The sequence below is a fragment of the Mobula birostris genome, chromosome 12 (assembly GCF_030028105.1).
Source record: "Mobula birostris isolate sMobBir1 chromosome 12, sMobBir1.hap1, whole genome shotgun sequence".
Taxonomy (NCBI): Eukaryota; Metazoa; Chordata; class Chondrichthyes; order Myliobatiformes; family Myliobatidae; genus Mobula; species Mobula birostris.
In genome coordinates this window covers 94,216,250-94,233,375 of record NC_092381.1, presented here as the reverse complement: position 1 = coordinate 94,233,375, position 17,126 = coordinate 94,216,250, and the positions used below count along the sequence as shown (strand labels likewise).

The following is a 17,126-nucleotide window of genomic DNA, read 5'->3' as shown; positions in this document are numbered from 1 at the left end:
ACAGGTTGCACCTGAACTGGAGGGGAACCAATATCCTGGGAGAGAGGTTTGCTAATGCTATTGGGGAGGGCTTAAACTAGATTTGCAGGGGGGTGGGAATTGGTGAAGACGCAGAGGATGGGATGGTTGGCACACAAATTGAGACAGCTTGTAGGGAGTTTATGAGGAAGGATAGGTAGACAAAACAGAACAAAGATGTACTCAACCAGATGGTTTGAGATGTGTCTATTTTAATGCAAGGGGTATCATAAACAAGGCGAACATAACTTAGAGTGTGGGTCAATACGTGGAACTATGACGATGTGGCCATCGCAGAGACTTGGATGTCTCAGGCAGGAATGGCTGCTGAGTGTGCTGGGCTTTAGGTGTTTCAAAAAGGACAGGGAGGGAGCCAAAAAAGGTGGGGGGGGGGTGGCATTGCTAATCAGGGATAGTATCACGGCTACAGAAAAGGAAGAAGTCATGGAGGGATTGTCTACTAAGTCAGTGTGGGTGGAAGTCTGAAACAGGAAGGGGTCAATATCTCTTCTGGGTGTCTTTTTTATAAACTCCCAGTAATAACAGGGACATGGAAGTGCAGATAGGGATGCAGATTCTGGAGTGGTGCAATAATAATAGGATTGTTGTGACGAGTGATTTTTAACTTTCCTATTAATGATTGGCATCTTCTTAGAACAAGGAGTTTGGATGAGATGGAGTTTGTTAGCTGTGTTGAGGAAGGTTTCTTGACGCAATATGTAGATAAGCCAACTAGAGGAGAGGCTGTAGTTGATCTGATATTGGGAAATGGACCTGGTCAAGTGTCAGATCTCTCAGTGGGAGAGCATTTTGGAGATAGTGATCACAACTCTGTCCCCTTTACCATAGCGCTGGAGGAGGATAGGAGCAGACAATTTGGGAAAACATTTAATTAGGGTAGGGGGAAATATGATGCTATTAGGCAGACACTTGGGAGCATAAATTGGGAACAGATTTCACAGGGAACTGCATGGCAGAAATGTGGCAAATGTTCAGGGAATATTTGCATGGCGTTCTGTGTAGGTATGTTCCATTGAGGCAAGGAAAGGATGGTAGGGTAAAAGAACCATGGTGTACAAAGTATGTAGAAAATCTAGATAAGAAGAAAAGAAAAGCTTACAAAAGGCTCAAAAAACTAAGTACTGTTAGAGCTCCAGAAAATTACAAGGTTGCCATGAAGGAGTTTAAAAGTGAAATTAGGAGAGTTAGAAGGGACATAAGAAGGCCTTGGCAAGCAGGATTAAGGAAAACCCTAAGGCATTCAACAAGTATGTGAAGAGGAAGAGGAAGAGGATGAGCCGTGTGAGAATAGGACCAATCAGGTGCGATAGTGGAAACGTGTGCATGGAGTTGGAGGAGGTAGCAGAGCCACTTAATGAATACCTTGTTTCAGTATCCACCAGGGAAAAGAACCTTGGCAATTGTGGGGATGACTTACAGTGGACTGAAAAATTTGTGCAAATAGACATTAAGAAAGAGAATGTGCTGGAGCTTTTGAAAAGCATTAAGTTAGCTAAGTTGCTGGGTCCGGATGAGATATACCTCAGGCTACTGTGGGAAGTGAGAGAGAAAATTACTGAGACTCTGGTGATGGTATTTGCATCATCAGTAGGGATGGGAGAAGTACCAGAGGGTTGGAGTATTGCAAATGTTGTTCCCTTGTTCAAAAAAAGGAGTAGAGATAACTCAGGAAGTTATAGAGCAGTGAGTCTTATATCAGTAGTGGCCAAGTTATTGGAGAAGATCCTGAGAGGCAGAATTTATGAGCATTTGGAGACACATAATCTGATTAGCGATATTCAGCATGGTTTTGTCAAGGACAGGATGAGCCTTACGAATCTGAATGAATTCTTTGAAATGTAATAAAACACATTGATGAAGGTTGAGCAGTGGATGTAGTGTATACGGATTTCAGTAAGGCATTTGATCCAAAGACACCTTGCTCTCTGGGATCCAGAATTGGCTTGCCCACAGAAGGCAAAGGGTGGGTGTAGATAGTTCATATTCTCCATGGAGGTCAATGACCAGTGGTGTTCCACAGGGATCTGTTCTGGGACCCCTTCTCTTTCTGATTTTTATAAATGACCTGGATAACGAAGCAGAAGGGTTCTACTTTGCTGATGATACAAAAGTTGGGGGTGTTGTGGATAGTCTGGAGGGTTCTCCGAGGTTAAAGCATGACATCGATAGGCTGCAGAACTGGGCTGAGAAGTGGCAGATTGAGTTCAACCCAGATAAGTGTGAAGTGGTTCATTTTGGTAGGTCAAATTTGAAGACAGAATATATATTAATGTTAAGACTCTTGGCAGCGTGGAGGATCAGAGATATCCTGGGGTTCATGTCCACAGGGCATTCAAAGCTGCTGCGCAGTTTGACAGTGTTGTTAAGAAGGCGTATGGAGTGATGGCCTTCAAGAGCCGTGAGGTAATCTTACAACTATATAAGACCTTAGTTAGACCCCACTTGGATACTGTGTTCATTTATGGTCACCTCCCTACAGGAAGGATGTGGATACTATAGAGAGAGTGCAGAGGAGATTTACAAGGATGTTGCCTGGATTGGAGAGGATGCCTTATGGAAATAGGTTGAGTGAACTTGGCCATTTCTCCTTGGAGTGACGGAGGATGAGAAGTGACCTGATAGAGATGTATAAGATGATGAGAGGCATTGATCATGTGGATAGCCAGAGGCTTTTTCTCAAGGCTGAAATGGCTAACATGATGGAGCATAGTTTTAAGGTGCTTGCAAGCAGGTACAAAGGGGATGTCAGAGGTAAGTTTTTCACACAGATAGTGGTGGTGCATGGAATGCACTGCCAGCGATACAATAGGCCTCAATCTCAGACACTACAATTCATCAAGTCCTAGCCTATCCAATCTCTCTCCATAATCCAGACAACATCCCCGTAAACCTTTTGTTCACTCTTTCTAGCATAATGGCACATTTCCAATAGCAGGGTGACCAAAATTGAGCACAATACTGCAAATGTGGCCTCACAAACATCTTATACAACTGCAACAAAACTTCCCAATTTCTAATCACTGTCCTGACCAATGAAGTCCTGCACCAAAAGCCCCCTTCACCTGTGTTGCCACTTTCAGAAAAACTAGGTATTCCTACATCCCTCATTTTGACAATGCTTCAGAGGGCTCTATCATTCACTGTGAACATCTTACCCTTTTCTTCCCAAAATGCAACACCTTACACTTACCCGAATTCAACTCCATTTGCCATTCCTCAGCCTATTACCCATCTAAACACGATCTCACTGTAATTCTTGATCACTTCTCTCTCTCTCTCTCTCTCTCTCTCTCTCCAGAGCACCACCTCTTTGTGTGTCTACAAACTTAGTAAACATGTATTATCTATTCTCATCTAGATCACTGGTACAGATAACAAATAACCATCACTTAGCACCGCCTCAAAGCACACCACTTGTCATGGCCTCCTTTCCTAAACACTACTTTATTCCATCACATCCCTGCTTCCTACTATTAAACCATTGCATATCCAACTAGCTAGCTCTCCCTGGATCCCATGTGATCTACAGTATTGTGCAAAAGACCTAGGTACATTTATATAGCGAAGGTGCCTAAGACTTTTGCAAAATACTGTAGTAATTTTATGTATTGCACTGTATGGCTGCCTCAATAAAAAAAAACAAATTTCATGATAAACTTGATTAGGATATGGGTCTCTATTGTGGACTGAGAGTGGGAAGTGGGCAGGGAGAGGTAAATCATGGTTGAGAAAAGGGGAAGGGAGAGTTGGAGGGAGGAAGAAGCACCAGAGAAACATTCTGTACTGATCAATAAACCAATTGTTTGGAATCAAATGACTTGCCTGGTGTCTCAGGGTGGGTACCTGCACCTGCAACATCCCCTCTCACCACCACCCTACCTGGTACTCCTTCTCTACCACTTGTCCCATGGCACTTCACCCTTGCTACACCCAACATCCTTTGCTCCTGCCAGATTTACAAACACACTCTCCACTCCATGTTGACAAGTAAAGTACTGTCCAAAAGTCTTAGGTGTATATATGCCTCAGACTTTTGGACAGCACTGTATATTTCCACAGCAGTCTATCTTGCAGAACCTTATCAAAGACCTTACTGAAGTCCATATAGACTATGTCTACTGCTCTGCCATTATCAGTCTTTTTGGTTACTTCTTTAAAAAATTCATGAGCTATACTCACAAAGTTGTGTTGACTAACCCTAATCAACTCACCTTTCCAAGTACAGGTTTCCCCCGCCATCCGAAGGTAGAGCGTTCCTATGAAACGGTTCGTAAGCCGAAATGTCGTAAAGCAAAGAAGCAATTAGCATTTATTTATATGGGAAAATTTTGTGAGCGTTTGCAGACCCAAAAATAACCTACCAAATAACATATAAAACCTAAAATAACAGTAACATATAGTAAAATCAGGAATGATATGATAAATACACAGCCTATATAAAGTAGAAATACTTTTCCACAATCATTGCTGCACTGTTCTCTAGCGAAAATCTCATGCAAGCGCCATCAGCAAAAACACGGCACAAGCGCTGTCAGCAGAAAATCTCACGCAAGCGCTGTTGGCAAAAACACTCTCTCCAGTAACCTTTAAGCTATGAAGCTGCCAAATCATAACAACTAACACGTAAAAATACACAGCCTTTATAAAGTAGAAATAATGTATGTACAGTATAGTATCACTTACTGGAATTGGGAAGACAGCGCAGAGCACACTGATGATGGTGTGTTAGGCTCAGTTGTCAGAGGTTGGGGTGGTGCAGTGGTCCCCACCCTCCGGGCAGCGAACCGATACATTGCCACGAAGCATGCAGGGTACAGCGGTAGCTGAGAGGCTCACAGCACATAGGAAACAACCATAGAAAAACTACAGCACAGAAACAAGCCTTTTGGCCCTTCTTGGCTGTGCCAAACTATTTTCTGCCTAATCCATGTCCCCTGGTTTTTTCCTCCCCTTGCCTCAGTGGAAAAAGCCTGCTTGCATTCACTCTATCTATACTCATCATAATTTTATATACCTCTATCAAATCTCCCCTCATTCTTCTACGCTCCAGGGAATAAAGTCCTAACCTATTCAACCTTTCTCTGTAACTCAGTTTCTCAAGTCCCGGCAACATCCTTGTAAACCTTCTCTGCACTCTTTCAAACTTATTAATATCCTTCCTGTAATTTGGTGACCAAAACTGAACACAATACTCCAGATTCGGCCTCACCAATGCCTTATACAACCTCATCATAACATTCCAGCTCTTATACTCAATACTTTGATTAATAAAGGCCAATGTACCAAAAGCTCACTTTATGACCCTATCTACCTGTGACGCCACTTTTAGGGAATTTTGTATCTGTATTCCCAGATTCCTCTGTTCTACTGCACTCCTCAGTGCCTTACCATTTCCCCTGTATGTTCTACCTTGGTTTGTCCTTCCAAAGTGCAATTCCTCACACTTGTCTGTATTAATCTCCATCTGCCATTTTTCAGCCCATTTTTCCAGCTGGTCCAAGTCCCTCTGCAGGCTCTGAAAACGTTCCTCACTGTCCACTACACTTCCAATCTTTGTATCATCAGCAAATTTGCTGATCCAATTTACCACATTATCAGCCAGATCATTGATATAGATGACAAATAACAATGGACCCAGCACTGATCCCTGTGGCACACAACTAGTCACAGACCTCCACTCTTAGAAGCAATTCTCTACTACCACTCTTGGCTTCTTCCATTGAGCCAAGGTCTAATCCAATTTACCACCTCTCCATGTATACCTAGCGACTGAATTTTCTTAACTAAATTCCCATGCAGGACCTTGTCAAAGGCCTGACTGAAGTCCATGTAGACAACATCCACTGCCTTCCTTTCATCCACTTTCCTGGTAACCTCCTCAAAAAACTCCAATAGATTAGTCAAACATGACCTACCACGCAGAAAGCCATGTTAACTCTCCCTAATAAGTCCCTGTCTATCCAAATGCTTGTAGATTCTGTCTCTTAGTACTCCCTCCAATAACTTACCCACTACCGTCAAATTTACCGGCCTATAATTTCCCGGATTACTTTTCGATCCTCTTTTAAACAACGGAACAACATGAGCTACTCTCCAATCCTCCAGCACCTCACCCATAGACACCGACATTTTAAGTATATCTGCCAGGGTCCCCGCAATTTCAACACTAGTCTCCTTCAAGGTCCGAGGGAATACCCTGTCAGGTCCTGGGGATTTATCCACTTTAATTTGCCTCAAGGTAGCAAGCACCTCCTCCTTTTCAATCTGTACAGTTTCCATGATCTCACTACTTGTTTCCCTTAATTCCATAGATTTCATGCCAGTTTCCTTAGTAAATATAGACACAAAACACCCATTTAAGATCTCCCCCATTTCTTTTGGTTCCGCACATAGCCGACCACTCTGATCTTCAGGAGGACCAATTTTATCCCTTACAATCCTTTTACTCTTAATATACCTGTAAAAGCCCTTTGGATTATCCTTCACTTTGATTGCCAAGGCAACCTCATGTCTTCTTTTAGCCCTCCTGATTTCTTTCTTAAGTATTTTCTTGCATCGCCTCTGATCTGGGCCAACATTTATGAGCTGGGCGGCACCTAATTAATTAGCATGTTTATTTCGGCATTTTTCTTAAAGATGTGCTGTGTGCCTCCCGGCTACCGCTGCTTTCTCCGCGAATCGGTATCTGTCCACGGCCTGGGGGTCGGGGTGGTGTGGCACTGAGGTGTCATCTCGTCTTCTGTTTCCATTAGAGCAGGCAGCTCATCTTCTCCTATGACTGCCCGCCTCGATGTCAAAGGTCGAGATTCGTCGTCTGCTGTGGCTGATGTGGAAGGCTTGCTTGACTGCTGAGCCTCGCGCATTTTTCTATCATACAGTTCTTTGTAAGCACTCAAACCATTCTGCAAATATCCCCTAAACCGACGTATCCTTTCAAAATTAAAGTCGTACTTTATCATTGCAGCGAAAATCTCACGCAGTTGCTTCACGTTCAGTTCGCTACAGCATTCGGTTTCGATTGTTATCCTTTCCTCTTCCAATTGCATCAGCTCTTCATCTATCAGTTCTTGGTCATGGGATGCCAAAACCTCTTCAACATCATATTCGTCAGCTTCCACAAGCCAAACTCACTTTGTCCTTACTTCGTTCACCACAATCGAAACGCTTAACTATGTCTAGTTTTACGCTAAGTGTAACACCTTTACGAGCTCTTTCAGGCTTTTCCGTCACCTTAGAACTTATCTTGCAAACGGCTGCTCACAGGCACATGCTTAAGCAATGCTGGCGAGATTGCAGTTCCGAATCCGGGGGAGAGCAGCTGCTCGGGTACGCGCTGCCTTTTCTCACGCGCTGATTTTTTTCGTAACAGTGAAAACACCTTCTGTTAGCGAAAACAGGGTACTAATGTAGGTCTTTCGTAACAATTAGGTTTCGTAAAGCGAACATTCCAAAAGTGGGGGACACCTGTACATGCATAGCTTAGCTTCCAGAGGTGTTAGGCTCAATAGTCTACAGTTCTCAGGTTATTCTTTGCTGCCCTCCTTAAATAAACTTTCCTGGGGAATGTATATATCTCAGCAAGGGCGCCCACAATTCCAGTTTCCCACAGTCCTCCTGCATTTTGAGATCAGATCTTTAACAAAAGATAGCGCCGGTAACTGGCGACTTTGCGCGTGCTCTCCTGAGCAAACTGCCCTCTCCACTATCCTATACCCGAGAAACCCTTCTAAACCTCCAATCTGCTACACCTAGCAAGATCAACAACACTCTGGCGAAGCTACTGACCCAGCTGGAGACCACCGCGCCAGAATTGCTTCTTAAACTCCGGACCGCACCTGGACCCGACCAGCGAGGCCCACCACGTCCCCGGAGGCCCGCGGTCTGCTACCGTGCCGGAGCACTTGGAGACACGGCCCATTCTGACCAGCACCTCTCCGGAGCAGATACCACACAGAAGTGACAGCGGAGACCTCAAGGTGCCCCAGACGCTTCCCCGGAGCAACCACCGTAAAGCCCTGTTGGTGGCCATCCACAGCTGCCAGAAGTGAGGCCTCTGCCGCTGACCTCGGAAATCGAGCCCAAGGCTCGGCTGGAGCGGAGGCCTCCGCAACTGTGACTCGGCTTATGGACTTGTTTCAGCCAGGATCCCAGCCATCCGGGATTGTGTCGGTTTCGGTTCCGACCCAATCGACAGCCCGGGCCCCCGGCAGCTGGGGGTGGCAGCGGAGCCTCCCCCGTCACTTGGCCCAACCCGGAGCGCCCGACAACGCGACCCACCGATCGATCCCCGCGGGATGCGTCCACCAACCTCAAAGAGCTGACAACAACACACTGCATCGATGGAAACCTGGAAAGATGCACTATTTACTGAGGAAGCGTGGGAAAAGAGCTGGGCTGCTGGTCAGATTGAAGCTGAGGGGCTTCAGGGCCCCTATGCCCACCACCCTACTAGCTAATGTGCAAGCCATAGAGCAGGGGTCCCCAACTTTTTTCGCACTGCGGACCAGTTTCATATTAACAATATTCTTGCGGACCGGCCAGTGAGGGGGGAGGGGGGATAGTGTTGCCGTCAAATACGTTGGGTTTACCCGGAGCAAGACTACAATGACCATGAAGTCTTGCGCGGGCACCAGTGCGCATGCGTAATTTGCGCGTACGTATACGTGCTGATTTTTTTCTACAAATCGGTTTTGGCGATTCTGTCGGGGGGGTGTAAATCACGAACGCAATATAGGTGATAAGTGGCTAATACACTCAATTTCGTTTCTAAAAGGCTTTATCTAACGAATTTAATATTAAACACACAGCGCATATTTTCCTCGCATGAGTATAGCGATAAGTTAATTATCAGGGGAGCTTGAAGTAAGTGTTGAACGAACTTCCAGTAGAAGTGGTAGAGGCAGGTTCGGTATTATCATTTAAAGAAAAATTGGATAGGTATATGGACAGGAAAGGAATGGAGGGTTATGGGCTGAGTGCAGGTCGGTGGGACTAGGTGAGAGTAGCGTTCAGCACGGACTAGAAGGGCAGAGATCGCCTATTTCCCTGCTGTAATTGTTATTTGGTTATATAAGTCAATAGCATCATAACATTTTAAGTAACATTTGGATAATAAACACACAGCACATATTTTCCCCATATGAACATATAAAATCATTGCAACACACCAATATCGCTGAACCAGTAGGAGCCCTGGGCTTGTTTCCCTGCAACAAGACGGTCCTATCGAGGGGTGATGGGAGACGATACTTGAAGGAGGTTCCTTATGTCCAGTCTATTCCGCAATTTAGTTTTCGTTGCATTCATTGCAGAGATATGTTGGAAATGGAAGCAACGTTTTCAGTTCTTTCGTGGCCATCTCAGGATATTTAGCCAGGACTTTGATCCAGAATGCCAGCAGAGATGTTATGTCAAACGTGCTTTTCAGCCCGTCGTCATTTGCAAGCTCGAGGAGTTGATCTCCTTCCCGCGCTGACATGGATGACATGGATGACGCGCGGGTAATGGCTCAACAGTGGCCGTGACAGGGAATGAGGAAAGGTGCAGCTGACTCATATCGCCAAGTCATATTGTTTCCTCTCAGCCCGGTAGCACATGCTTTGCGGCCCGGTACCGGTCCGCGGCCCGGTGGTTGGGGACCGCTGCCATAGAGAACAAGGTGGATAATTTTAAAGGGAGACTCACCTACTGCAGGGAGGTGCAGAACTGCTGTGTATTCTGTTTCACCGAGACCTGGCTCTCTCCTGCCACCCCCAACTGTGCCATCCGACTAGAGGGATTTTCGACCCATCGGATGGACCACACGGCGTCTTCCGGCAAGACGAGGGGAGGTGGAGTCTGCCTACTGATCAACACTGGGTGGTGCTCGGACACAATGGCACTGACAAGCTCCTGCAGCCCGGACCTGGAACACCTGTCGGTGAAGTGTCGTCCCTACTATCTGCCATGGGAATTCACCTCGCTCATACTGAGAGTGGTCTACATTCTCCCCCAAGCGGACGTGGAGTGTGCTCTGAACATAATGTATGCAAACATCAGTGAACTTGAGACCAGGTATCCGGAGGTTTTGCTCATTACAGCTGGGGACTTTAACCAGGCCAACCTCAGAAAGACACTGCCAAAGTTATACCAACATGTCTCCTGCCCCACTAGAGGCCCGAATATACTTGACCACTGCTACACAGCAGTCAAGGATGCCTACCATTCCGTCCCACGACCCCACTTTAGAAAATTGGAACATCAGGCCATACTCCTCCTCCTGGCTTACAAACAGAAACTGAAGCAGGAGGTCACGGTGTCAAAAGTAGTGTTGCGTTGGACGGAGGAAACGGATGAGGTTCTCCGTGACTGCTTTGAATCGGTGGACTGGTTAGTATGCAAGGACTCGGCAGCTAACCTTGATGAGTGTGCCTCAGCTGTCACGGACTTTATTTGGAAATGCACGGAGGACTGTGTGTCTTGCAGGACGATTCTAACCGGAAACCTTGGATGAATTATGAGGTCAAGCCCCTTTTAAAGGCTAGAGCTGCAGCTTTTAGGTCCGGGGATACCAGTCACTACACGGAATCCAGGCGTGAACTCCGGAAAGTCATTAAGGGCGCCAAGAGGCATTACCGAGCCAAGTTGGAAACCCAGGCTTACCAGAGGGCTGCCAGTAGACTATGGCTGGGTCTAAATGAGATCACTGGGCGCAAAGAAAAGGCTGGGAATATCAATAACTGTGGCGTTTCTCTTCCTGAGGAACTTAACGTATTCTACGCAAGATTCGAACAGAAGAGGAGCATCCCGCTCCCTCCGGATGAACCGGACCTGGTGGCATCGAGATTCATCGTCACCGAGGAGGACGTTAGAAGGGCCTTCCTGAAGATAAATCCAAGGAAGGCGACGGGCCCAGATGGCGTCCCAGGACGGGTTCTCCGGACCTGTGCAAGCGAGCTAGCTGGAGTATTTGCTAACATCTTCAACTGCTCCTGGCTTCAGTCTGAGATCCCCTTGTGTTTTAAGAAGGCATCGATAATCCCAGTGCCAAAGAAGAGCAAGGTGACATGCCTGAATGACTATCGACCTGTGGCTCTAACATAAATTGCTATGAAGTGCTTCGAGAGACTGGTTATGGCACACATCAACCACAGCCTACCGGTCAACCTCGACGCTTTGCAAATTCGCCTACTGGAGCAACAGGTCAATGGCAGATGCCATCTCTCTCACCCTACATTCCTCCTTAGAACACCTGGAGAATAAAGACGCATATGTAAGGCTCCTTTTCATTGACTACAGCTCTGTCTTTCAATACCATCATTCCAAATAAACTGATTTCTAAGCTCTGGAACCTGGGCCTTAGCACTCAGATCTGCAGCTGGATCTTCAACTTCCTCACAGACAGGACCCAGGCTGTAAAAATAGGAGACAAGCTCTCCTCTACAATCATTCTGAGCATCGGTGCCCCACAAGGCTGTGTACTCAGCCCCCTGCTGTACTCACTGTACACCCATGATTGTGTAGCCAAGTTTCCTTAAGTTTGCTGATGACACAACAATTGTAGGCTGTATCTCGGGTAATGATGAGTTTGAGTACAGAGAGGAAATTAAGAACCTGGTGGCATGGTGCGAAGACAATAACCTATCCCTCAACGTCAGCAAGATGAAGAAATTGGTTGTTGACTTCAGAAGGAGTAGCGGACCGCACGACCCACTTTACATCGGTGGTGCGCAAGTGGAGCAGGTCAAAAGCTTTGAGTTCCTCGGGGTCAATATCACAAATGGCTTGACTTGGTCCAACCAAGCAGAGTTCACTGCCAAGAAGGCCCACCAGCGCCTTTACTTCCTGAGAAAACTAAAGAAATTTGGCCTGTCCCCTAAAACCCTCACTAACTTTTATAGATGCACCGTAGAAAGCATTCTTCTAGGGTGCATCACAAGCTGGTATGGAATTTGTCCTGTCCAAGACCGAAAGAAGCTGCAGAAGATCGTGAACATGGTGCAGCACCTCACACAAACCAATCTTCAGTCCTTGGACTCACTTTACACAGCACGCTGTCAGAGCAGTGCTGCCAGGATAATCAAGGACACGACCCACCCAGCCAACACACTTTTCATCCCTCTTCCCTCTGGGAGAAGGCTCAGGAGCTTGAAGACTTGTATGGCCAGATTTGGGAACAGCTTCTTTCCAACTGTGATAAGACTGCTGAACGGATCCTGACCCAGATCTGGGCCATACCATCTAAATATCTGGACCTGCCTCTCAGTTTTTTTGCACTACCTTACTTTCCATTTTTCTATTTTCCATTTATGATTTATAATTTAAAATTTTAATATTTACTAATTTTTACTATTTTTAATATTTTAAATATTTAATATTTGTAATCCAGGAAGCGGGAAGCATAGAATCAAATATCGCTGTGATGATTGAACGTTCTAGTATGAATTGCTTGGTGACAATAAAGTATAAAGTATAAAGGATCCTGGAAATTTAATTCCGTCATACGTTTTAAGAAGCTTGCACCCTCTGCTGTTTCAGAGACTAACCTCTGACATCACCATCAATCATCTCGCTTTTTCAGTCTTCAAGTCTTTCCACACAGTAAAAACAGAGCAGAAGTACTCATTGAAGACTTCTCCCTTCTCCGGATAATGTACTGGAAACAGTTGAAATTTTCACGTAGCATTGTAAAGATGAGTAATGCAACTCGCAATAAAATTTTAAAGGGAAAGGTGAAAAAAAACAAATAATTCTCAGAATGTACATTGGCTTATTATGCCACAAACTAACTTCAGCCAGTTGATTATCATCTGACAATATATACAATATATTCAGCAATGAAAACCCAAAGGACCACAGAAATTATCTCCTTCCCAGTCTGTCATGAAATCAGATTTCTGTTTTATTCCAAATCTGCTTCTTTACCTATGATATCAGTTGCATCATCTTCAATGCCTTTGAAAACAACTCACTTGAGGATATGGGCAACAATTTTGTCCTTTATAAGCTACTAAACTGACTTCAGTTGTTTATTGCATTAGGTCTTCTCATATCATTTTATTACAACTTGAGGCCATTCTGCCCATTGAATCTATCTAAAGTCTAAAAGCATTCTTTATCAGTTCTATTCATCCACTTATTTCCCTCTAATTTCTACTTTAAAAATGAGTCAGGATTAAGCCCATACTTCTTCAGCTTCAGAGTTAACTTCTGTGCCATTGTGTATTTTGAATCCTTGTTTCCTTTCCATCCAAAATACCTTAATAAAGATATTTTGGATAGAAAGTAAATTAAAAAGAAAATAGAAATTCACTTATTGTAATCCATCCAAGTGAACTTCTTGTTGATCCATTAAAGGAAATTGGCAAAAGTAAGGCAATCACTCAATCAATCAACTGGGTAGGAAGATGCATGTAGTTGTGGGGGGGGGGGTGCATTTTTGCAGTGATGCAAAAGGCACCATATGACTTAGTTTGGTGCAAGCCAACTATATGTTTCTGTTTGCAAGTAAATAGTATGAACTTGCTCTTAAACAAAGCCCTGGCACACTCTCCAGATACCTGGAACAACTCCTGCCCAAGAGGAAACAACTAATAAAAGTGTTTGAAAACCTACAGATGATCAATTCTTTAAAACAATGTATTAAAAAGATCATTAATCATGCTTTATGGTAACATAACCATTTAGCCACCTATCAGTGATGATCTGGAACCGAACCCACATCCCAAGAAATGGATGGTTAAGAAATATTGCTTACAGAAATATGTAATTGTGGTCCTGCTAGACTTTGTATAATATAAAGCATTTTTTCAATTTAACACAAGGGATTTTCACAGTTTTAATCAGTAATACATTTAATAATATCCAACATATTCACTTTATAAAAAACATACATACACATGCACAAATACATGGCCCATAATTAAAAGCTTATTAAAAATAGAAAGCCATAAAGAAGAATGACACTTTTTCTCATAACTTTCCCTCTCCGAAATAGGTTGATATAACAAGTTAACCTTTGTGATTGATGACACTGTTCATTCACAGTAAGTGGGATAGCTGCATTCTTTTAATACTCCAACTGTTATGTTAGGTCTGGCTAAAATGGCACTGTCTCACTGTAATATGTGGCATGGAAAGCACTTTCCCACTTCAATGATCATTCTGGACAATTGCCCAAGATGTAATTTTTAAAATATTGTAAGATAAAGAACTGCTCTTTCCATCTGAAGGCAATGAATTCTGGTCACTACTACACATATTAAGAGTGCGATGTTATTCTCTGAAGGGAAAAAAAGGTTTTAGCTTTAGCACAACATTAAGCACCAGAAAAGTGTGTTCAAGAATGAAGCATATTAAGTGTGAGCTATGTAACATTTTCTTCATCTCTATTCTTACCCGAAAGAACTGTGTGAGTGAGGACCTTCACCAGAAGGGTACAGTAACACAAGGTGGCTTACCAGCACCTTCCCCAGGCCTTTTGGGCATAGAGAATAAATGCTCTATGAGAGCAATGTCTACATCATGAAAATAAAATAAATCTGTAATATGTTTGTGCGCACATTCAAAAAAATGTTTCTTTTTTGTGTTTGGTGTATTTTTACACAAGTGGTTCCATACACTTGGAACAGAAACTCAGAGCAGACAGCTGCCCAAACTCTGTTCTCATCAATTCAGCCACGTCAGCAGAGATGTTACTGTGTCACAGCTGTTTCACATCAGCACTGCCAAGCTGCTTCCGTTCAATTACATATTGCAAGCATTCTGAAGCTTATGTTATTGCCGTGCAAAGCTGCCTGTCATTAAGGTTATGGTAGCAATTAGTTCATACTAGGTGAATCCACCACATGAAGAGTCAGTGTAACAAATGCTCCTTGTACAGTCATGAAAAGAAACCTTGCTGAGTTCCTTTCCAACTTTTGCCAGGAGGTTAATATGTCACTGGAAATGCACTTTAATAATGTGATGATAGCTTCTGTAGAAACATTCTATTAATTTTTCTGCTGTGTGAAGATGTATGTATAACAGATAACATTTTAAAACAATAATCTAAATAAAATTATCCTTACATCTTTTGGTTGAAACATTTAATTGAGGCAACATATGCTCTACCAATCAGTATATAGGAACTTACAGGACATTTTGATGACAGGCAAATTCTCCCATTGTCAGCCCCACTACTTACCATTCAATTGAGATTTGTTGCTAGAGTCATAGAGTTATACAGCTATAGGCACAGAAAGAGGCTCTTCAACCCAACTGTGCCAGTCAAGGTGACCATCCAAGCTTGTCACATTTGCCCAGGTTTGGCTGAAAACCCTCTAAATCTCTACCTAGCTGTCAAATTGCTTTAAATGTTATTGTACCTGACCCAAGCCTTGTTCCGGACACAGCTGCAAGAAAAAAGTTCGTAAACCTTTTGCAATTAACTAGTTTTCTGCATTAATTATTTATAAAATGTGGTCTGATCTTCATCTAGTTCACAACAATAGACAAGCACACTCTGCCTAAACAAATGAGCCACAAACAATTGTACTTTTCATGTTTTTACTGAACACTTTGTTTCATCATTCACAGTCCAGGCTAGAGAAAGTATGTGAACCTCTGTATTTAACTGGTAAAACCTTTTACAGCTGCTGATCAGATTTGCACAACAGCAAGGAGGAATTTTAGACCATTCCTTCATAAAAAAAAACCATTTGAGTTCAATATTTCTGGCATATCTTGCATGAACAGTCCTCTTCAGGTCATGTCACAGCTTCTCAATTGGGTTAAGGTCTAGACTCTGACTTGATCATTCCAAAATACTAACTTTCTTCTTTTGAAACTATTCTGTTGTTGATTCGCTCTTGTGTTTCAGATCATTGTCTTCTTGCATCATCCAACTTTGATTAAGCTTCAGCTGACGGACCGCTATCCTGACATTCTCCTGTGAAATATTTTGATACAATTTTGAATTCATTGTTCCTTCAACGATCGCAAGCTCTCCAAGCCCTGAGGCAGCAAAGCAGCCCCAAACCATGATGCTCCTTCCACCATGCTTCACAGCTGGGATGACATTTTGGTGTTGGTGTACAGTGCCCTTTTTCCTTTTGTGCATTTCTGCCCAAAAGTTCAATTTTTGTCTCATCTGTCCACAGAATATTGTCCCAGAAGCATTGTGGAACATCCAAGTGGTTTGTTGCAAACTTGAGACGTGCAGCATTTTTTTTATTTGGAGAGCAGTGGTTTCCTCCATGGTGTCCTTTCATGAATACCATTCTTGTTCAGTGTTTTTCTTATAGTGGACACATGAACAGTGACTTTAGCAAGTTCAAGAGATTTCTCAGGTCTTTTGCTGTTACCCTTGGGTTCTTCTTCACCTCCTTCAGCATTGCACATCATGCTCTTGGTATACACAAAATACTCTGCAGATGCTGGAGTCAAAGCAACATGCACAACACGCTGGAGGAACTCAGCAGGTCGGGCAGCATCCGTGGAAACGAACAGTCAACGTTTCGGGCTGAGACCCTTCGTCAGGACTCCGTGGAAACAAACGAGTCCTGATGTAGGGTCTCGGCTCGAAACGTTGACTGTTCGTTTCCACGGATGCTGTCCAACTTGCTGATGCTCTTGGTATGTTCTTTGCAGGACACCCACTCCTAGGGAGAGTAGCAACAGTACTGAATTTCTTCCATTTGTAGACAATTTCTCTTACTGTAGACTGATGAACATTCAGATCTTTAGAAATGCTTCTGTAGCCTTTTCTAGCTTCATGTATCTCTACAATTCTTCTTTCTGAAAGTTGGTTTGATCAAGGCATGGTGCACATAAACAGATCTTTCTTGAGAAGAACAGCTCTGCCAGTAACCTGACTTTGTGCGTCTGTGTGTCATTTTTATAGGCCAGGACACCTCTACAACCCACATCTCCAATCTCATCTCATTAATTGAAACACCTGACTCCAAATAGCTTTTGCAGAAAGCATTACCCCAGAGTTTCACAAACTTTTTTGAACTTAGTCTGTGATTGTTTAAATGGCGTACTTCGTATTGATGAGAAGAAGTACAATTGTTTCTGTGTTGTTAGTTTAGGCAGATTGTGTTTGTCTTTTATTGTGATTTGGTTGA

The 17,126-nt window shown here is 43.7% G+C and overlaps 1 protein-coding gene across 3 annotated transcripts in view; it reads right to left on the bottom strand.

The window, feature by feature from the left end:
• The window catches only part of atf6 (activating transcription factor 6), a 420,957-nt gene that overhangs the window by 99,551 nt on the left and 304,280 nt on the right, over window positions 1–17,126 (bottom strand). For 2 of the 3 annotated variants that reach the window (XM_072274311.1, XM_072274313.1), the window contains exon 15: window positions 4,251–4,295. The exons of the other annotated variant lie outside the window; for it this stretch is intronic. In XM_072274311.1, the coding sequence (XP_072130412.1) occupies window positions 4,251–4,295 (45 nt within the window). The remainder of the gene's footprint in view (window positions 1–4,250; window positions 4,296–17,126) is intronic. 3 annotated transcript variants of the gene reach the window in all.